Source organism: Astatotilapia calliptera, chromosome 14, assembly GCF_964374335.1.
Source record: "Astatotilapia calliptera chromosome 14, fAstCal68.1, whole genome shotgun sequence".
In the NCBI taxonomy this organism is placed as follows: Eukaryota; Metazoa; Chordata; class Actinopteri; order Cichliformes; family Cichlidae; genus Astatotilapia; species Astatotilapia calliptera.
Window position 1 is genome coordinate 18,275,463 of NC_137435.1, and position 23,169 is coordinate 18,298,631.

Here is a 23,169-nt window from a genome sequence, read left to right on the forward strand (position 1 = left end):
GCTAATTGCAGCAGAGGAACGGTATCTGAAAGTCACATCCTTAAGAAACATGAAAAATTTCAGCAAACATACCGGTAAGTAGAAAGATTTTATTAGCGAATACAAACGTGTTATAAAAGACTTCACCTGCGCTTCTGCCGCCACCTGCTGGTCATCTTCCAACATAACGTCTGTCAGAATTATTTACAAAGTGGTGGCAAAAACACAACTTCACGCTCCACCAAATATACATGACCTTTTGACCTGCTGACATAAATCATCATCATGGCCAATGTAGCATGAAAGTGAGAAGTAAATATTTTACAATTCTGTCACCTTTTACAAAACACCTGGTGCATAAAGAGCTGTAACCATCAGTCCAAATCTATATGATTCCTTGAGGCTGTCCCTTTCCTGCAATCTTCTTAGAACACTCCAGCAAAGCGTTGTGGATATCTTTGGCACAGGAGATCTGAGATTTGATCATGCCAAGGTACTGGGCATATGACATGGACTCTGTCTGGACGGTGTCTGGCTTGGTGGCTGTTGGGACCAGGTTGGGTGAGTGTTTGGCACTGTCGATGCTCTGTGAGAGGCACTCATATGCTAGTCGCTGCACAGAGAAGAAGAAAAAATTCAGTTTGTGGAGGAAATCTTAAGTGTAGATACAGTGCAGTGGTCCCTCGTTTATCGCGGGAGTTACATTCTAAAAGGTCTTTTAGATTTGACTGATAACTTCTTTAATTTTAATGCTTTTTTTAATAGTCAGTCTTGAGTTAAGTTCTTTTTCATCTGTTTAAGTCATTAAAACATATCACAATGAGATTGGTTTACACCCAATTTAAATATTTGTAATGTTTTGTAAGAAAAAAGGTTTACAGTCATATTTAGTTTTTAGGGGTACAGTTATGATCTCTTACAGAAATGACAAAACACTCACAAAAATCAACACATAAATGTGTCTGGATGTCTGTTTTTACTCCATGATGGATTATTTGTTTGTTTGAATCTTACCAAACATAGCTCAAGTTGATCGCAAAGGGCATAAAACTCCTCCAGGCTTTTGTCAAAGCGCTGAAGTGTCACTGAAGTGTCACTGGTTTTTCTAAAACAAAAGGAAAAAAAAGACAGACATAGAAATAAATCAGAAGGCTGCTTGACACAGACATACAGATCAGAGGTTGCCACAAACGACGCTACTTACATGCCGTTGTCAATTGTCGTGTTATATGCCAAATTCAGGGAGGCGATTCTCATTACATTCTGCATTGGAAAGAAGTAAAGTAAATTTTATTCACACTCTACACCTTCACAGTATGTTTCAGATCAATATTGAGCCAGGCGAAGAATTCCTTCCTAAGTGTCTACAACAGATTTTGGATAATAGTGAATTAGTGACTAATGATCCATATTAATGTTTCAAAGAACAGGAAGATAGTATATTTTTAGGTTTTACATGACTGTCAAAACGATTTAAATATATTTTATTCAAAGGAAAATGTCAAGATAATTCCAGAACTGATTGGCTGTTTAACTACACATTTACACAGGACTTTACAGGACCCGGCCAAATATGTTGGGAGGCAGGCAGTTCCCATGGTAATGTGAAAGTCCCCTTTGACCTCCGTCATAAGAGTCCAATAAAAATAATAAAAATACACATCAAGAGGGGTGGGATGTACAGTTTCACGGTTTCCATATTCACTAAAATCACAGTTTAATTGAAGTAGAACCACACTGGTGGATCTAAAATCCACCTCAATAGATCGGGATTAACGTCATTGTACAAAAATTTGAAGCACCTGTGCAACAGTATCGAATTATAAAATATATTTTTATGTATACTGGGAAACTTTCGGGAAAGGTATCAAATTTCAGGCTAAAATAATTAAATTTGTTTTGTTTTTTACTGCTGTTAAATGTCAAAACGAACAGTATGTGAGGGTTAGCATCTTCAGCCAGCTACATGCGCAGCACTTACCTGTAAGCTCTCCTTTAGCTGCGGTATAAGCATCTTAAATCTCTGAACTGGGTCAAAGTCTTGCTGTTGACTCAGTTGCTGTTGTTGCTGTTGTTGCTGCTGCTGCTGTTGTTGTTGTTGTTGCTGCTGTTGTTGTTGCTGCATTGAAGCAGACTGTTGTTGTAATCCGGCCTGAGACATCGACCCTCCTGGTTGCGGCTGCTGAGACGCCATCTTGTTCTGCTGTGACTAGAATATCCGGGAAAATATCCGGTTCTATAATTTTCAAAATAAAAGTAATTCTTAAGAGGGTCACTGAAGGAAGAGGGAAGGGACGGGTATAAAATAAATTTAAAAAACAACAAAACACTCCTCAAAATCTTCTATGTTAAACCTTATATTATACATTTTAATTGGATTAAGCAACAAACAAATGCTGATTTTAGCACAGAGTCACCACATTATAAACTTCCAGACTTTGAAGAGACCTTGTAATGAAATGGGTCCATTCAGAAGAAAATAACAGACTCGTTTAGGTTAGGTGATAGCTTTTGTGTGTCAATTTGCCACTTTAATGTAAAAAATTTGTTGTCCCTTAGTTTTTTTCTACCTTCTGTGGCCCTAATACTCTTTTGTACAGTCTTGATTATTTTGAACTACATGTACAACATTATTCATTCCCAGAGATACTGTTTTTATTAATTGTAATAATACTTTAGTTTGTTTTCCGTGGTTCTTTTTCATTTACATAAAAATAAAAATTTTATTTTGCGATATTTAATGTATTTTCTGTACCAGTGATTGTATGAATGACTTTAAAAAAAATTACAGGCTTTGCAAAGCAGGAACAGATAAGGAATTCCTCAGAGATTCATGGATGTAATGATGAGAGATGCTGAGGATAGGGTGATATGGAGGCAGGTGATCCGCCTCCTAAATAAGCAGTTTAAAGAAGAAGAAAGAGGTCTTTAAGGGGAAGAAAGAGAGACTGATTGAGCTAAAAAATAAACAAAACCCTAGTTTATTGTAATATTCTCCAGTCCAGTAGGTGGCAATAAAACACATCTAGGCTGGTTTGAAAGTCGCCAAAGGTAGAAGAAGAAGCAAGCTCCGAGAAGGGGAGGGCCCTGCAGCTGCTGCTTTCTGGCAGAAACCCCGTAGTGTAGCACCGCAGCGCCATTCGGTAACTGCAACAGTATCCAAAATGGCAGGAGCTGATGGAGACGATTCTCTTTATCCTATCGCCGTTCTCATTGATGAACTGCGAAATGAGGACGTTCAGGTAGGAACCCTGATTTTAATATTATTGTTTTTTTTATATTAAAGATCAAAGCGTTTGGCATAATTTCTTAGTCGTCAGATTGTTAGCTAGCTATCTAGCAAATATGCTAAGTAACGTTCTCGGTCTGGGCCTATCAGGAATTTTCTGCCGGGCCCACCCTACCCGGCTAGTCTAGTTTGTTGTCGACAGTAATATACCGCTCTTTGAGTTGGTTTTTACGCAGATGTACATTTTAATATATTATCACGAAGATTGACAAACTAGGTCATTCATTTAGCTGCTAGCTAATGTCTAGTCAAGCTAGCCGAATGAGCGTTCAACTAAGGAATCACAACAGCGGGGCGTTTGAGGCCGCAGTGGGTATAGATCACGGCTGATCACGCAATTTATTCCTATCAGTCAGTGGAAAGCTTTGCCTTCTAGCAAGCAATTTGAAACGCTGGGTCGCTTTAGTTAGCAACTTGTGACGCAATTTTAAACCAGATGATAACACTAATACGCGTTCTTGGGTTAACAGTATGAATTATAGGGTTGTATTTATTTATTTTGTTATTGGCTCAGGGTTTCTGAATCCATCACTAATTTTCCATTTTTCTTCCAGTTGCGTCTGAACAGCATCAAGAAGCTGTCCACTATTGCGCTGGCCCTGGGTGTAGAGAGGACCCGAACTGAACTCCTCCCTTTCCTCACAGGTAATAAAAGCAGTTTTATATTAAAGCGCTGAATGTGTTGCACTTAAAACTGGGCCTTGTAGTTGCTGAGGCTGCCAGTAATCCACATGTAGATTTACAGTCCTTCTCTCACCCTCAGACACCATCTATGATGAAGATGAGGTGCTTTTGGCATTGGCTGAACAGCTTGGCAATTTCACTATGCTGGTGGGAGGTCCAGAGTATGTCCACTGTCTTCTGGTAAGTCTACAAGCTTCAGATTTTTTTTGTAAACACATGCTTGCAAGGAGATGCATTCCCCATTATATTAAATCTGTATTGACATTTCCTTAGAATTAGCTAGTTTATGTAAAAGTCAATTTACTACACATGAACTTTGCATCAACGTATTTTTCAAGAGTGGGCCAAATGCTAATGTTAAAGTCAGGTTATATTAGGTTGCACTAAGACACAAAGGGTAGTATCTAAACACATCTTAACCCACACATAGTTCATTTACTGGATTTAGACTAGTAATAACAAACTGTTGACACAATTACATCAGTCCCTCAGCTCAACAGTTTCACCATAGGACTGACCTGTGGACTTAGGATCAAAGATGATCATGTTTGTGACGACAAAAATAAAAGTAATCGACTGACATTTCAGCTCTTAAGATTTGATGATTTTCCTAACTTTTCTTTGTTTGTTGTAAAGAGATTTTTAAATTTGGAATTAGCAGTACATCATATTCTATACAATTGTTTTATCACAACCATGTATAAATTTTCAGTTTGTTGAAAGGTACATTTTCTAAATTCAGACTGTAAGCAATCCTATGCAGCCAGTCATTTGTTAGTATTTATGTAGCATCTAGAGATTCATTGTGAGTAACCCCTTAATGCCTATTGTATCATATTTGCTATATAGAGTTTTTGTGAGATGTTTATTTGTGATGCTTTTCCATCATCAGTGTGGATTAAGTTGATCTCCACTTATTTCTTCTTGATGTTTAGCCTCCTCTGGAGAGCCTAGCTACAGTGGAAGAGACAGTAGTCAGAGACAAAGCTGTGGAGTCCCTGCGAAAGATCTCTCAGGAGCACTCTCCAGTTGACCTGGAGGTCCACTTTGAGCCTTTGGTGAAGCGGTTGGCCAGTGGTGACTGGTTCACTTCTCGCACATCTGCCTGTGGCCTCTTTAGCGTCTGTTATCCTCGTGTTTCCAGCACCGTCAAGGCTGAGATTCGCCAGTAAGTGGCTTCTTGAAAAGTGGAGAGATTTTTAAATTCCTCCAAATCCTTTTTTCTTAACTTATTTGCTTGTAATGAGTCACTTGGTGGTTGTTTTAGTCTTCTAACAAGGTTTCATTTGATGTTTGTTGTTATTTCTAGGCATTTTCGCACCTTGTGCTCAGATGACACTCCTATGGTGCGTCGTGCTGCAGCATCCAAACTGGGGGAATTTGCCAAAGTCTTGGAGCTGGAGTATGTAAAAAGTGACATAATTTCCCTTTTCACTGCCCTGGCCTCTGATGAGCAGGTATGAACATCCATCCAAAAAAAAAAAAAAAAAAAAAAATCCATTGAACTGCAGTGTTCTTATTTTGGGTAGTCAATTCTTGGTGTCGTTGCCTGTTGGGAGGCCAAACTGATCCCATCTTTCTTCATCAGGACTCAGTGCGGCTGCTTGCAGTGGAGGCTTGTGTCAGTATTGCCACTCTGCTGCCTCAGGAGGATCTGGAGACCCTGGTGATGCCAACCCTACGTCAGGCTGCAGAAGATAAGTCCTGGAGGGTCCGTTACATGGTTGCTGACAAGTTCTCTGAGGTAAACTGAAAAACAACTTCTTTGATTTAAATGTAGAATTAACATTTTGGAAATTCTGTTTAAAACCAACTTTAAATAGGGCACTTTTTTGATATAGAGTAATTCTGAAGCGGAGTTGACTGTTTTTCTTTTACTGGATATAAAACCAACAACAGTAAAAGGTTCATACATTTCAATGTTAATCTGCTGTATTTCTTTGATACTTGTTAGTAATCTTAGTTTAGACACATGTAGTGCTTTCAAAGAAGTGTTTGATATCACATCATTAAATAAACCCCCCCTGTCCAAACATTTGTGCTGCATATTTACTGAGCAAAGGTGTCATTGGAATAATAATGATTAACAAACCCAACATCCTCAAACAAGTAGCTGAGATTAAATCTTAACTTCCTGTTAAAACTTTCAGAAAAAATACTAAGAGCAAAAACAGGATGGAGAGATTTAAAGGTGGCTCTCTTAGACTTGAGCTGAATTAAAGTTCTTTGTTGCCATGCTGCCGTGGGCACAACTAATCACATGCATTCAGCTAGGTCATTGAGCCATTTTTGATCAAAAGAATCTATGCAGCTGCAAAACTCGATTGAGCTTTATTATGAAGGTGACACAAGTTTAAATAAGCCCACAAACATTACTAGTAGGTAATTAAAATCTTTTACCAGTGGGCTTTAATTAAGATTTGTAATATTTGGAGCTTTATCTTTGCATTTTCATTACAATAACACCATGTTTTTGATGTGTTTAGTAAGTTCTAGAGCAAATAAAAAACATGTGTTTTTATTGGCAATAAAACAGTTGTGATATAAGGAAAAATGCACAGTAAATATTTATTAGCTTGAACAGCCCTATTTCAGAGGCTATTTTGAGTTTTACCTGTCAGATTATAAGTAGCAGCAGAAAAGATTTAGTATTGTACATTTTAAAAAGTCAGTTTCCAGTTAAGCCGAAGATTTAGCAAGACTGCAGCTTTGACATGCATCCATGCAATACACGGCTATACAGGGTCAGCAAAATTAAGAGGATAAGGTGCCAGGTGATAGACCCAGGCCATGGCACGTACATTAAAAAAAAATCTGTTTTATACATAGAAATCGTAAAGTTTATTTCCATCTTAATATTCATTGAAACCTCTTAACTATCAGTGTTGAGAATTTTGAGTCAGGTTGTTTGCTCATAATATCACAATGTGAACTTTTAGCCACATTAAAACCTCCCAGTATCTTCCAGTGACCTTTTTACTGGAAGACACTGGGAATTGTGTCACATGCTTACTTAGTAAATGGAGATTAATTGATTTCTGTCTGAATGTAGCTCCAGAAAGCAGTGGGCCCAGAGATCACAAAGAACGACCTGGTCCCAGCTTTCCAGAATCTTCTGAAGGACTGTGAAGCTGAGGTCCGTGCGGCTGCAGCCAACAAAGTCAAAGGTAGGAGATTTTCTTGAAATGAATCGCACTGGCCGAACTTGATTCAGCCTCTTGACCACTGCTTTCTATATTTTGATGATGTATTTTTCCCTTTGTCAGAATTCTGCGAGAACCTTCCAGAGGACAATCGTGAGCAGATCATCATGACTCACATCTTGCCTTGCGTCAAGGTAAAAATAAATAAACTTTTCTGTCAGCTGCAGTGTGATATTTCTTGTCAGTAAGACAAAAGTTTTGTGTTCACTGGTAAAGCAAGAAAAACAAATAAAAGCTTATATTTTTATTGTTCCTTTAAAGCACTTTTGAATGCATATGTGTTTATTTATTTTGGTGGTGGGGGGGGGGGTTGACCAATGCCATTGCTGACAGATTTTAAAGTGTGGATAATCCTTGAATCTTAGTTGTCTCCTGTGGAGGGAGGGGAAAAGGAGACTATTTTGTATAAAGTGTTCACTGAGCAGACATATTTGGTTGGTGACCCTTAGTCTGCCATCACCTTCACAAAAAGTAAAATGTTTGTTTGTGTAAACCTAAGAATTTTGAATAAGAGCACCGGGCTGTTTTTGCAGGGAAGATCCATTTCTCAGACAAAGACATAGTTAACAGTTAATCCGTAGCCTGTAAGAATAGCAGGAGAATCTAATTATGAGCTCTGCATCTTATAATGTAGTGTTTGGGGCAGATAATGGTTACACTGTCATGAAGTCATGATGTTGAAAAGGTGGCATCCATATCTCTTATATTCTAGAGAATATAAGAGATTGAGAAAATTAATCTAGTAATAAATAATTCAGGTTTTTCTCATTTATCGCACTTTTTTAAAACCATGTTATCATTTATTTATTTAGTCTGTTTGGAAGCAAATCTCTGAATTCCTTTAAATTGATGTCAAGGCCTGTTTTGTGGTTATGTTTTATAGACTATACATGCCAGTGTTGTTCAAGTTTTAAGCAGCAGGTGGCACTATTGTGTTGTAACGAACTATTGTGTCAGTAAGGGTAGTGGAAATACAGGTAGCCTCACAGTGGAATTCCTGGAACTGTACTTTTTTTTTTTTTTTTTTTTTTTGGTGTGTGTTTGAAAGAGAGCAAGCTGCATGACTGTCATAAGAAGTCTGTGTTTGTCCTGTAAACATACATACAGCAGTGGGAAAAGCCATCCAGGTAGCAACAAACACACTTCCCTGGAAAAATGTAATAAACGTCATAGCACGGGCACTTGGCACACACATACCATCACTCCCACTGCAGAGTTGATTTTATTGGTAGATTGAAATGCCTGGTGTGCTGATATATGTTCTGGGAAGGGAAAATAATTTTTCAAAGGTTTTATAGTTCATTAGAGGCTTCCATGTAATACTGGTTTGAAAACACAAGTAAACATGAGCATTTAGATAACAAGCGATTTCTTTGCTTGTTTATGTACACCCATTTCTGTTTCTGTCTACATCACATTTTAAGTTTCCACGCACAGTTGTTAGATGCAATGACTGTAATCCTCACTAGTATTAAGTTCACTTTACCATGTATTTACACACAGGTCGATTATAGGCTCCTTGTGTGCTGCGTTGCAAATATGAGCCATTGCAGTGGTCTTGATGTTTATTTACATACTTTGTGTTAACTATTTGTTTGGGCTGATCTCTCTGTCTCCTGTGTTTCCCGTCCTCCATTAGGAACTTGTTTCAGACACCAACCAGCATGTGAAATCGGCTCTGGCCTCAGTCATTATGGGACTTTCAACCATCCTGGGCAAGGACAACACAATAGAGCACTTACTGCCTCTATTTCTGGCTCAGCTCAAGGACGAGGTAAAGGAAATGCAGATTTTTAATTGTGGTTTCTTTATATTAGACAGCTGGCTTTGGAAATCCACAAGGCACAGTTGTAGTTTGGTACCACTGTAAACAAAAGCTGCTTACAAGGCAGCCCAATTTGACCAAGTTCTTTGGCCTTCTTTGATCAGCATGTCTTAGACAGCAAAGCCACTTAGCTGCAGCCACCAGATGTACCTGGCTGCCACCTGGCTGGGTAGGAGGATGATTCATGCAGTTGGCAGCCTAACTGAGACCTTACAATTGGAAGACTGATTGGCTGCTGTCTTGAGGAAAGCATAATTAAGTCAGACACAGCTTAGCCAAATGGGTTACTGCTTGATGCATTCTGATTGTATTTTCAGTAATAAGGAATAATTGTGGATATTTGCTGATTAAAGGAGGTAGGGTTGTGTGTCTAACATCAGAGTTATTTTTGCAACTGTCAGTATTACTTTTGTAATCATTTTTCAAAGAAGCTGCTGCAAGAATCAAATTGTAGAGCAGTCCTGATTCTGTGTTAGGTTAATGTGTTTTAGCTCCTGAATATTGATTTACATTGTTCCTCTAAGTGTGTTAGGTTCATGTTGAAGAATAGCTCACTCACATCTTCCCACATTAATACATAGTCCCATTACATTAGTGAATATTGATATCAGACACAAGTTTGGCAGGTCGGAGACAAACGTGTATCAGTGTTTTGGACGGCTTATGCTTTAAGTTCCTCAACTCTCTTCCTCTAGTCCTATTTAAAGACGGCCCATTTTCCTCACGGCACAAACACAAGACTAAGTGACTAATTAGATTAATGTCTAAACTGACAGCTTTGACTTGCAAATTTCAAATCAAAGTACATTTATCTGAGGAAAGGGAGACACTGTACAGATTTCAGATAGTTTCTGTGACTTGTTCAGCTACTGCTCTGTCTCAGCTTAAGTTAGTGTGACTGAATGTGTCAAATCATTCTTCAATTTGTGGTTTCTGGAGTTTAAAGTATGTTGATTTAAAAAGTTTAGCTGTGTACTTTTGCTGTTCCAGTTAATATCCTGTTCAAAGCTGAACAAACGCAAGCCCTAATTTCAGGCTCTTTATAATAAACATTGGTTCCGATTTGTAAGACATAACCTCTTGGCAGTCTGGTCTTTTTTGATGGGGTTAGCATAGTTGGATACATAATATGTGATTGGTCTTTTTTTCTTCTTCTTAAGTGTAAAATATGTAGGTTAAGAAGTTTTACATTTTCGATTATATCGGGTTTGAAATGAATCAGAATTTGATGACAGTAGGCTGGCATGACCTTAACCTATCTCTCGTAATTCGTCTGTTTTAGTGCCCTGAGGTGCGTCTGAACATCATCTCCAACCTTGACTGTGTGAACGAGGTGATTGGCATACGACAGCTCTCTCAGTCACTGCTGCCGGCCATTGTGGAGTTGGCAGAAGATGCAAAGTGGAGGGTTCGCCTTGCCATCATAGAGTACATGCCCTTGCTGGCAGGACAGCTGGTGAGTCGTGGAGTCTAGGAAAGACAGCTGCAAGCCATATAACATGTTTTAAATGTCATCCTTAATTAACACCATGTGTAAAAACACCAACATTAGCTAAAATGCTATCAGGCCCGATTTGACTGTAGATAACCAGGAAATTGTTGTGATTATATTTTATCCTTTTTCCTGCAGGGAGTCGAGTTCTTTGATGAGAAGCTCAATACCCTTTGTATGGCCTGGCTTATTGACCATGGTAAGGTGCTGTTATGGGTTTCAAAGTTTGTCAATTTGATGTACTATCATCGTCATAGGACGATACTTTATCTGTTTGGTCTTAAGGTGGAGCTGAGTATTTGACTGTTTGCATATTTGTTTGTTGGGGAGGTATTTGGTTTTCAATTTTGGGATTTGGATATTTGTTCATAATATTTACATGTAAATGCATACAGTCAGCTTTGGTGCCTGACACCCTTCTCACTCACAGCAGTGATCTTCACACTTCAGTTCACCTCATTGTTGCCAACTTGGCGAACTTATGAGACGCTGCTTAAACAGATGCTTAAATGGGCAGCTTTCTTTGCAACACCCCCTTTAGCCTATGAATACAAATCTTAGCCTGAAAATTGTCCTCGTTTTCTAGTTTTCGCTGCAGGAGGGTTGCACTTACTGTGGCAATGCCCCTAATTCTCTCGCCTCTTCCCAATGGCATTTTATTTACTTTGGCTGTCAGTGCTCGGTAGCACTCTGATACCTTCATCATACACTAGCTTTTTTTGTTTCGTTTTTTTAAACATAAGTAGGAACTGCTTATTCCTTTATGAATTTTCACCATTACATATCCACACAGTTGTATTTTGATTCTCTCTTTAATTTCTCTGACTGAACTTTGCACGCAGTTTAGAGAGGTCCTCTTACCAGTCTGATACTATTTTATGACCAGGTCAGAGAGACTGTTGGAGAGAAGAGACTAATAAGCTTAGAGGGTGGAAGTGAAGAAGTTTCAGGGTAAAGAAGGGGTGAGATGGAGGTGTTTTGTTTTATACATACCATTGGAGACTCTTCATCTGTAGCGTAGTACAGCTGTAATCAGCAAAGAACTAAATCATCTAGTACAATGGTGTTTGAGAAGTTGTCAGATCTTGTGTCACAATAGAACTGTATATGGACCCTCTCATTTCCATTTTGACACATGAAGGAGTCATCTACATTTGTGCAGATCTTGGGTGATCTCGAGTTGCTACGTTGTGCAGTTCTTCTATTGGTTTTTCTGCACAGTTAAGGGGCTCGTCTTTCATTGCATTCAGTCACGTAGCAAGTTTCAGTCAATTTAAGAAACGTTATCTTAACCCATCTTCTCCATTCACTCTGCTTTGAGGGAGTAGCTGCACACATTTTCAGTGAAACAGAAAACAAAGAAAAAGAGAATCTAGAACCTTGAGTGAAAACAGTTGTCGGCACAAAGACTTGCACTGACTGGAAATTGAAGCAAATACACATAAATGAGGTAAACGGGGTCCTGTTGGAAACTTCTAATAATTTTATCCTGATGGATAATTGTATACCGTTATTTCCAGTATATATTTTTTTAAACATGTCTTGTTGATGTATTTATCTCTCACTGTTATTGATTCACATTGTTTTATGTAACACACAGAAAGCCTGTAAAGAGAATTTCTCTGAAAATTTGCTCTCAGGAGAGCCTGCCCTCAGACCCTCCTAGCTGTAGCAGCATTTTACTCTGTCCACGCGATGCTGTCACCCTTCGCTGTTTGCATCCCCATAGAACAGTTCAGCCACTCTTTCATACTTTGTTACGTCAGTTAACCTTGTTTTTCTATACAACAGCCTGCAGTTCTAGCTTTGGATTTATACTGTTGTTAATGGACTTTAAAATCCCTGTTGGGTCACTGAGCGAGTCTGTGTGTGTTTATCTGTGCATGTTTGCCCTGGGGTCTTTCTCTTCCCGGTAGTTTTAAACGGTTCTGCGAAACAATCATCCTTATTCAAACGCTGAAAGAGCTGTTTATCCTTAGAACTTCGCAACACACCCAACTGTATTTATAACCTAGAATATTTGTGGTATGCATTAAGTTTTCCCTGTGTATGTAGTGTTCTTTTGACATTGAGTTTTCCAATTAGAGAGAGACACGCTCTCTGTTGAGGACAAAGGGCCAGCTGGGTTACATCATTGGAATGCTGCTGGTGTGAGTTTCTCTGTGTGTGTGTGTGTGTGTGTGTGTGTGTGTGTGTGTGTGTGTGTGTGGCTAGGGTTAGGGCTGTGCCACACTTACGTAAGCCCTTCAGAGAAAGACGGGAGCACAGGAATCAGCCCAGAATCTTTCCCTCACTGGCTTAATTACAGAGAAAATTATTTGTGTATTTTCCTCTTCTTTTTTGTCACACAGCATAGAAATACCATTAGTCTAATTTCTAACAGTGAGTTCTTCTATTTGTCGCTTTATTGCTCTAAATTCTATTTGAGGTGAAAGCTGTAGCGTCATAATTGCTACAGCAAATAATGCTGATAAATAAAATCTGTAATTTTTGTTGAATGGATGTAGATACTGCATATATCCTAACAATGGGGTAAAATCAGGGGTAAAACAATAGATGGGACATTTTGTACTTTCATTACAGTAACTTTAAAACGTATGGCAGACTTCACTGATGGACACGCATGTAAACAAATCTTCATGGATATTGTGAGACATGAAGATTCTCTTCACAACCAGTGTAGGATAACCGTTGCCCAACAATGCAACTGCAGAAATGCTCTTGGGTGTATTTATAACAAGATTGGCAGCTGTATTTACATTTCCTGGCTACACACTTAAAATATGTAATGAGATGGATAAATCAAAAGAAGGCTCCTTCAGTAACAAAGATCTAAGTTGTCACAAAGAAGACAATGATCTGTATGTGTTGGCTGAGTAACCCTCTGGCCTTAAAAAGGATGACTGTCCAGATGAGATATAACCAAAAGAGAATTGATACAATTATAGTAAGTTAGTCATCACATAATAATGTGTTTTGAGGGCGTGTTTTTCTGGCTTGTGTGTGCGTGCAATTATCGCCCTGATTTTTATTGTCCAGCTCGAAGATGTTCGCAAGCAAACTGCTCTTGCTGTTCCCTTGACCAAATTGGTTCAGTATGATGAGTCTTGTTTGCCTCGGGGCTCTGCAGTTTATACCAGTGCCCAGAGAGAATTTCAGTCACCTTTTTAAGTCGGCCATCTCACACACCAATAGACGCACTCACTCCCACTGAAATCGGTACAACTGTGTGTATGGCATATTTTGTCACACTACATGGATGTTTATATATATAACCTGAAGCGTGTGTTGACCCACACTCATTGTTGAACCTGAATGTGTCCTGTGTAAGCACAGGGCCACACTGTGATCCCAGCACAGCCGCTCTGTCTGTCAAAGAGGTGTAAAACAAGCAGTATGTTAGCAAAGTGTTGAGGCCATTACACACCTCACATGTGTGTTTTTGCAGAAAACTTGTCCTCCAGAAATGCGCTGTGGACAAAAATTAAGTTGACATCAAGAAGTGATGAGCTGGTCCTGATGTTTCTAAACAGGAAATGGAAGAAACTGAGATTCTGGGTTCATCCAGTTGTCACAAGAAAGAGGCAGCAGACAGAATGTCATGCTTTGCTCCAAGAGTTTTTTCGAGCTTCATTTGAAAATATTAATGCTGCAAACTATAAACTGCTGCATTAAGAATAGATGACTCAGAAAAGTGTTTTTTGAAGCATGGGTTTTATATATCTGCTGTGTAAAGGCCTTTAGACACTTGTTTGTAATAAATAAATAAATAAAAAATAAGAGTTTGTCTTATTTCAGGACACGCAAACGAAATAGATATGAGGAGCAAAATTACTATAATGACAAGCAAGATTTTAAAATTGTGGATTGCAAACAGCAAGCAAAATGAAGAGTGTAATCTTGGAGGATTTTAGCAAGCAAAGCAGATTTGGAAAGAGCCCATCAAGCTCATTCACAGAGACCTGGAAAGGGAGACATGGCACACGCAGACCTTTCACACAGAATGCTGTTGTGTGTTTTTTCTAGTGTATGCCATCCGTGAGGCAGCGACCTGTAACCTAATGAAGCTCGTGGAGAAGTTTGGAGCAGAGTGGGCCCAGAACACCATCGTGCCCAAAGTGCTGGGTATGGCCAACGATCCCAATTACCTCCACAGGATGACCACTCTGTTCTGCATCAATGTGAGTCGACAGATCTTTATTCGATATGCACATGATGGCCTTTGGAGTTTGTTTGAGGGGCTTATTTTCTGTACTGATCCATCTAAAATGACTCTAGTCTCTCTAATAAAAAGCAGAGATTAGTTGTTTTTCTTATACTACCAGCTGTCGCCAAGTGCTTTCTCGAAGTGGATCGTTAGACCGTGAGGTGTCTGTTTTGTTGTGGCAGCTTTGCCTTCTGTTACAAAGCGCCTCAACATAACTTTTCTTTGGCACTCTTTTAATACCTGTTATGCCTTAAAGGTTTCAGACTCACAGTATTGAAGCTAGATTCAATAATGCAGATCCACTTTATTGCACTGCACATGGGAAAAGCCTAGTTTAGGAATTAAGGGTTTGTTTTATTAATATAAATGCAGTAACTTTAACAGAGCAAGCTAAGCTCTGGACTAAAATATGACCCAAGTATACTTATCTGGATCACCTACCTTCTTCACTTGAGGTAAACGAAGGCAGCAGTCACTATTAAGAAAGAAGTGTATGAGCTTCTTAAAAAATAAATCACTTGCATGTAGATTTTGTCATCTTGGTAACTCCTGCATTCTGTCTCAGGCTTTGTCAAAGGCATGTGGCCAGGAGATCACCACTAAGCAGATGCTGCCTGTGGTCCTCAAGATGTCCAATGACCAAGTGGCCAACGTCCGCTTCAATGTGGCGAAATCCCTTCAGAAGATTGGCCCTATCCTCGACAGCAAGTATGTTGTCTGGAATTTGAGCACTCTGTGCTTTCTCTGCACAGTGGAGGGGGAAAACTGACTAAAGTCTGAAATCCAGAACGAGCTTTGAGTCTAATAAATGTCGTCCTCACTTTGTCCCTTGCAGTGCCCTTCAAACAGAAGTGAAGCCAGTGCTGGAGAAGCTGGCTTCAGACACAGACATGGATGTTAAATACTTTGCCCAGGAGGCCATTAGTGGTAAGCTTTCCTATCACTGGGTATTAAAACCATTTAACAGATTGAGTTATATTTGAAATATATTTAAAAATGACTAAAATTGCAATTATCTTCTCTTTCGTACACAGTTCTGGCGCTAGCATAACCGGCCAGCCCGACATGGGTTAACCAGATACCCACCTGAGTCAAGGCAACACTTTTACAAGATATTTATTGATGTTCAGGATCAACTGGTTAATGTATAGAGAAAGCTGTCAACAGTTTTATTTTTTGTTTCTTTTTCCCTATGTTTATTCCTTTTTTTTCTTTCTTTTTTTTACTGTCCAATGGGTGTCCATGTCCAGGTATAGCACATAGGCTTATTTGTTAACCTTTCGCTTTGCTGTAAATGGGTGCTTCTACAAAGGCAAAGTGTTGATGAAACTGAAATAAGTGGTGCATGCATGTGCTACTGTACTCGCTAGTCATTGCTAACCAGTACCCCCCTCACATTCCTCCCTTTTTACGCCCTTGGCCGCTGTTGTACTTGAGCTGCAGTCGTCACACCGTACCACGTCTCTGTTAGCTACCTAGGACTGTGCTAACTCTTTGTGCTGCAGCACTTTTTCTCCCAGTGTTAGATGAAAACTTTTAGCAGCAGATGGTGCAACAAGCTGTTAATTTTTTTTTCCCTGAGCTTCATCTTGAAACAGCCCCCTTTTCCCAGAGATGCAGCTCTACAGAGAAGTAGAAATTGAAAGGTCTTTCAAGGTGTTATGAAATATGTTTTTTGTTTTTGTCACCAAATCAAACCCCTCGCCTCTGAAATCCTTCACAGAATTAGAATCTACAAGGTTTTAAAGAAATGTTGTCCTGTGTAATTCCTCATCCACCAGACTGCTGTGCTCTGAGTTGGTCAGTAATGGAGAGGGGCCAGATCAGTTGTAAATTGTTGCTCATAACTGTCCCACATCCAGATTAGTAATTTTTGGTACGTGTGGAAAGATGGGACGTAATGTTCTGTAGTATATTGTCGGCATTACTCTTAATCTTTGTGCCAATGACTTTAGAAAGCAGCTGTGTTTTCTTTTAATATGCCGGTAAACCGGTTTCGTCTGCCATGTTGTGTAAAAAGACAGCATTGTTTTCTGGAAGCGACACTATTAGTCTTGACGGTAATGGGATCGTACAACTTAATTGACTACAGCTATGGGGGCTAGTGCACAACCACAGCAGTCCATGCGCTCTAGAGCCAATCAATTTTTTTCCTTAAATCCATGCTTGGGTGCCCCCTCCCTCCTCCCCTCCCCTCCCCACTGAACAGGAGGTTTAAAAGCCTTTCAATAAACGTTAAGGGCCATCACTTTTAATCGTTGCTTAAAAACCTCTACACAATGGAGAACAAGTGCATGCTTTGAAAGAAAGTGGGAAGGGGAGCAGGGAGCATGTGTACGTAAGGCTGCATAATGTTTTATTACGGGGTGGGAGCTGGGGTGGTTATGGGCGGATTGAATAAATGTATCGTCTGTGCTGATAAAAGGAGCTTTTGTCTTTCCCTGAACTCCTTATGCCATTCCCTTCTCTCTTCTCCCCTCCCGCCTTCCTCATTTTGTTGTTGAATAAACCTTGATTGTTGATTGTCCTGTATCACGAAGACTGCGCTTTTATTTTTGTTTTGAATTCTCTTCTAAATTGGGATGCTGTACTACTGTATCTTGATCTGAATAAAGTAACACAGAGGAGCCAGTGTACCCTTCTTTTGTAACTTCGCAGTTAGGACATCAAGTCCTTTTTGTCAGTATAATTGGCCGCTTCAGGGTGAAGACAGGAATCATCCAATTAAAACAATTTGGAGAATAACAGACGAACCACTTTAAAATATTCTTGAAATATAAATTGTATTGACAACAAATCACAGGCCTGCTGTGGATGTTTAGCTTCTGGAAAAACAAGTAAAAGCTGTCTTTTGGGGGGTCTCTTTGTATTTACAAACCCCTGCTGGATGGATGGAACCATTCTTCCTAGAGATAGTCCTCATCTGGTGTTTTGATGATGGGAAAGAAGAGAGATGTCTACCACTTTGTTCTACAGTGTACTCCACTGGATGGAGGACCTGTGACTGAAGTCATAGCCATTGATCCCTTGTGCCATGTGCATAGGGGGCTGTGGAAAACTTCAACAACACTGGTTTCTCCCAAGAGGCAGTTTCCATCTGGATAGAAAGTATGGGGTGGGTATTGATACATAATGCAATATTATCCCATTACAGGGACACCAAACATGAATATTAAATAAATTAAGATAAGACATATGTTGTGCCACATATCTGTCTTATAAGACAGATGTTTGATTTTTGATGATTTGTAGTGGTTAATTGCTGTATTATCAGAAACAGATTGTAAGTTGCCAACATGACCCTATTCACTACAGACTAATTGACTGTTATGGCAGCTTTTAGGGTTTCTCTGCTTGACAATCTGATTTTGCAGCAAACTGAAGATAAGTAACTTACTAGATAGAGCTGATATTAAGTTTAACTTTTGAGAGCATAATATACATATATGTGTGTATATACACACATATAGATATATATATATATATGTATAGTCAAAGTAGACTTTGGTACTTCAGCATTGGTTTATAGGCTATGACTATGGAAAGATTTCATAGAAAACAGCTGTTCCACCCCCTTAAAAAAACAAAAGGCAACATAATGGTGGCCTGCTTTGACAATTGGCGGGTCACTCATGATTTTGGCCGTATGAGAAGGGCATCAAAGTGCTACCATAATAATCAAGAATGACTTTCAGCTTTTCTGCTTGAAATTTCCCGATATAGTACTTGAAATGATTTCACCACTGAAAGAAGTCAGTGAGTCAGAATGCAATCAGTGAGAGAAAACAGCTGAAGTTTCTGGCGATGTGCACTGGATGAATTTGGAGGGTTTCTGGTCTTAAGTTCTGAGTCGAGTTGACGTATCGGTTAAATGTGCCTGAAGGAGTTGAAGTAATTGAAAGCAAGTGACGCATCATAGGAAAAGAAAGAAAAAGCAGTGGCTCAAGGCTGGGACTTGCCCATTCTGATTTAACATGGCGTTAAAATCACTTTCTGGTTAAAGGACAACGTCTAATTCCCCCCCCCTCCAGCATTTATGACGAACACAGGCATTCTAACACACGGTCTCTTTGTCACTACAAGAAGATTGTGGATTTATGTATCTGTATATTTAAGTCTAATCAACAACTTGGAAAGTTGGTCACAAGCAGAAAGATCCAATTTTGTCCTTGTGATTTAAATGCTCTTTGTTCGATTTGGAAGGAGTGCTTCTCAGCCTGTCGACGTCTGCAGGAAAATGTGGCATTAATTTCACTAGCTCCTGGTCTCATATTTGCTCAGTTCTGACCTGGTAGGCAGCTGTTCAGAGATGAAAGCGATGGTCCTGCGGGCTGTTTTGGCCACGGGGAACCACGCAGAGCAGGGGCAGGGTCTGCAGCTGACACCTGCCCTCATCTCGACTACTGTGGAGAGGGAGACTGCAAAATAAGGGCTCGGTTTGGAAGTGGACATGCGCTGTAAGCAAGCGTATGAATAACATGCCACTTACTTGTTATGCATATGCTATGTGCAGCACATCCGAGATGCCCCAACGTTTCTGTTCATTCCAAATGAGGAGTCAGCAGAGAGCTTTGAGGCAATGAATCACATGGCAGGGATCTTTATGAGAATCCCAACCTTACTTTTTTTTTTTTTAATCGCCTCAAATCTTCCATCAGCCCTCCTTGGAGCTGTGTGCTCTCCCTATCCTCCACCCAGCCCTAATTTCCGGAGCACATTATGCACACATACTGTAATGCACAGCCTGGTGTGGCTGCTGAGTGTCAGCACATTCTGCTACAGCAGGACCCACTCGAGAGCCATTGAGAATATAGCAGCTTAAAGGCAGGATGTGCTTTTCAAGAAATGGTGTGAAGTAGTAGGAGGAGAAGGAGGAGGCTTGATGGTAGATGGAACCTGTGAGACTGATAACAAGAGCCAAACCATACCTCAGACATGGCTTGACACATATGAAATAATGAAGGGTTGTTTTCTTTCTTTCTAAAATATCTGGTGATCTAGAAGCTTTGAAGCACATTTTTTTCCCCATTACAGCCAAAAATCTTCATTAAAAGACGATTACTTGAGGACAAGGGCTAATCCGCCCTCTAAATCCACTTGAGTTCATGAGGCAGTAATGAAACAGCAGCAACCTATTCCTATCTATTTAGATCCTGTTATTCGGGGGGATTTTCAGCAGCTAGAACCCCTGACAGAGCTGAGAGCCCTGACGTCAATGCAGCTGCCTCCCAGGACCATGTCATTTATAATGAAAGGAGTCAAGCAAAGCCCCCACACAGCACGGCTCACTCTCACACACACACACACACACACACACACACACACACACACACGAGTGAGGTCAGACGCTCTCAGGGTGACAAATGACAAATATCAGTTGGGAGAAGAGGAACGTTGGCCCACTCATTTTTCTTTTTTTTCTTCCCTCCTCAAGTCACCTTGTCATCTCAGCGCTCCCTCCTCCTCCTCTTCTATTCTGTTGTCTTTTATCATGGGGTTTATAAGCTGTACAAACTTTTTTTTTCTCCCCCCCCACACCCCGCCCTTAAATAATATCCAAGCACACACGAAGAACGCTCAAGCAAGTGTGTGGTTCACACTTGGCTCGGCTGTAACATCCAGCTCAGAGCCCCTGCAGGACCTGATTTTTCCAGGCACTACTGGGTCATGTGTGCTGGGATTTTCTGACTCTGTCCATCTGCTGGCTAGCATGTGATCAGTGTGCATTCAGTGGAGGAGGAAATGGGAGCGCTGCGTGACCTTCCTTCGAGCAGGAGATCATTTTAGAGAAGAAAATCTTCGGCGGATGCCCTGCAGAGCTATAGCATTTACCTCAAACTCACTTACTGCAAAGCCTGCAGTGGGCTTTTAGAGGTTTTTATTAATACATTTATTTATTTTTTAGATGAATTACATTATGAAGAAAAGAAAATGCATCGCTTGTTACAGAAGTTTAGTTTCTCCTCTGCATTTGAGAGAGTATTTGTCTCTCTCTCTCTTTTTTGGTGCATCTCTAATCCTGAACAGTGCTGTGATCTCCTGCTCTAAAAGACGCAGTAGGATGTTGTCATCCACCCTCCTCCCGTTGTCATGACAACCATTGATGTCATTACAGTATACTTTGGCCTGATGAGTGAACAGGCTTCTGATATTGTAATATTTTACCGAGGGGAGGAAAAAAAAGATTACACTGTCTGTTATTATATCAGCCTTCTTTTCTCTGTCTGTCACAGGCAGCCTGCTGGAGGTCTCAGCAGCATTCCACTGTGCTGGTGAATACGTTCTATAAATACCCACGTTTGACTGGAAAATGGTGCCGTCTTTTAGGGAAATTTGCCGGCGAGGTTGCACTTTTCAAAGGCGAAATTAAAAGTGCATCAAAATAGCCCGGTGTTGTCATCTCCTCTAATGCAGAGCTCACAGACTATACATGAGTTTGACTCAGCAGTACCAGCAGCATGTTGTGCACATGGTCTGATCCCAGGAAAAGAAGTGAGACCCTGGTTTCCATGAACAGATTGACCCCTGCCTTCCCCTCCCCCCTGCTGCCCTCCACCCACATCACCTACCTCTGGTGGTGTATTAGTGGGATTAGCTGTTCTCTGTCTGAGTGGGCTGATTGGATTGACGTGGTCTCTCTACATGATCCCTTTCCACTCAAGAGGGAGCGAGCCTCTGCACTGAAACAGCTTTGAGAACTTCTTCTGCTTTCTCGAAGCACATTTTGCTCCAAATGTGTTTACAGGCTGGAGATCTGCAGCTGAGGTCAACCAATCGGAGCTCTGCTCGGGACAGCCCCCTCCCCTTCCTCAGGTGCACTTTACTATCAGAACAAAAAAGGTGTTTGAGTTTCATGCAGTTTGCTAAATATTGACAGATGATTGCCATGGAGATGGACTAAACGTGATATGAGAGCAGTGATCTCTCTGACTGGTCGGGCCTTTGGGTCGCATCAGTGGTGATGAATTATTCAGCCTCTCCTGCTCCGTTAACGCCGAGCGTAAAAGAGACGTGCAAAATCGCTGCAGTTGCTCACAGCTGGTTGTACAACAGAGAGGCAGAGTGTGAGTTTGTTGTCTAATTGATATGTGGTTGTGGTGTTTTAATCAGATAAATGTGCATTCAGTATTTATGGTTAACGACTCCCAAGGAACACAAAAAAGTATTTAGGGAAGCAGATATTTTTGCTCCATGATGTCACCTGTTTGTCTGCCTTGTTACAGCTCTTTGAAATAAGAAGTTCTGCCATTTATTTTGGGGTAATGGGCCTTTTAAAGCTGTTGTTGTCAGTGTTAAGTTGATTATCTTTAGCATTATGTCTCTTTAAAGGCAGATGAGAATGAAAAAGCGTGTTTGTTGCTTCAAAGAACTGAACAGTTTAACTCCAGGCCTGCTCTCGTTAGAGACCACTCAGTATATTAGATTTTAAACACTTCAGTTGTTGGGAATGGAGGAATACACATTTCCTTTAAAGCGTTTGACTTTGAGGAAATGAGTTAGGGATAAAGGTGTCACATCAGAATAAAACAAAAGTACTCTATGGTGAAACTAGACCCCTGTATCTTCTTGGGGCTTTGTTTACAGGCTTTGGAAAACCTAGCCCGTGAGAAAAGATTTTGACCAATTGTAGGTCTTTTCAGACCTGATTACATGACTTGTATAAAAAGCAAAAAAGCAAAAACAAAAAAAATCCAAAACAAAAAAAACACTCTTAAGATGGAGGATGTGGTGGCACACTTCAATTCGCTTTTCAATTCAAGAGTTGCCCCAAGGCACTTTTATATTGAAAAGTAAAGACTCTACAATATTAGAAAGAAATTGGTTTAGTAGTGGGCTTGCAGGACTGGAATCCTGTGTTATTTTTAACCTGCACGTGAATGTGACTGTCTGGGGGGAGGGGCTTAGAGAGAGGAGCAGGAGGGCGTCTTATATTTTCAGTTTCTGGCAATTTCTTCCTTACTATATTTCTTCCCCCCTTAGTCTTAAAAATGTCCTTTTTGATAAAGCATATAGTTCCTAGTCGAGATAGTTCCTAGGCAATAGGCCTAGGCTGCTGGTGTCCTCCCACAATGCACTGTTTCTTCTTCGATCAACTTTTCCACTCAATGTCTTTGTAGAGCACTCTGGTTTTAATCATTAGTTATTATTAAACTGTGGCTCTCTTCCAGTTTCTGTCCCATCGTCTTCCCCTCAACCTCAACCGGTATCAGCAGGTTTCCCCTCCGTGTCCTGTTCTGCTGGAGTTTCCTTCCTGTTAAAAAGACGTTTTTCCTTCCCACTGTTGCCACAGTGTTTGCTCATTTTTCAAATAAAGACTATTCTCTGTAAACCCTAGAGATGGTCATGTGGGAAAATCCCAGTGGATCAGCAGTTTCTGAAATACTTGGACTCACTTGGCCATGTTTTAAAGTCAAGCCAAACAGGTGTACCTAATAAAGTGGCCAGTGGGTTATATTACCTTTAATTTCAATCATCACTAGCACATAAATC

General features: G+C 40.2%; 2 protein-coding genes across 2 annotated transcripts; one reads left to right on the plus strand and one right to left on the minus strand.

Annotated features, from left to right (window-relative positions):
* Positions 1-75: 75 nt before the first annotated feature.
* Positions 76-2,232, minus strand: med29 (mediator complex subunit 29). Its single transcript, XM_026192414.2, has 4 exons — positions 1,961-2,232; positions 1,184-1,242; positions 994-1,084; positions 76-592 (listed from the first exon to the last, which is right to left on the minus strand). Exons 1-4 carry the CDS (start codon positions 2,171-2,173, stop codon positions 365-367), a joined length of 591 nt encoding a protein of 196 aa, XP_026048199.2. The 5' UTR covers positions 2,174-2,232; the 3' UTR covers positions 76-364.
* Positions 2,233-3,064: 832 nt separating this feature from the next.
* ppp2r1bb (protein phosphatase 2, regulatory subunit A, beta b) lies at positions 3,065-17,306 on the plus strand. Its single transcript, XM_026192168.2, has 15 exons — positions 3,065-3,221; positions 3,823-3,913; positions 4,032-4,132; positions 4,888-5,120; positions 5,262-5,409; positions 5,541-5,696; positions 7,005-7,119; positions 7,219-7,289; positions 8,795-8,929; positions 10,263-10,436; positions 10,611-10,671; positions 14,499-14,653; positions 15,245-15,387; positions 15,515-15,606; positions 15,714-17,306. The coding sequence occupies exons 1-15, from the start codon at positions 3,144-3,146 to the stop codon at positions 15,728-15,730; spliced, it is 1,770 nt and encodes a 589-aa protein (XP_026047953.1). The 5' UTR covers positions 3,065-3,143; the 3' UTR covers positions 15,731-17,306.
* Positions 17,307-23,169: the final 5,863 nt, after the last annotated feature.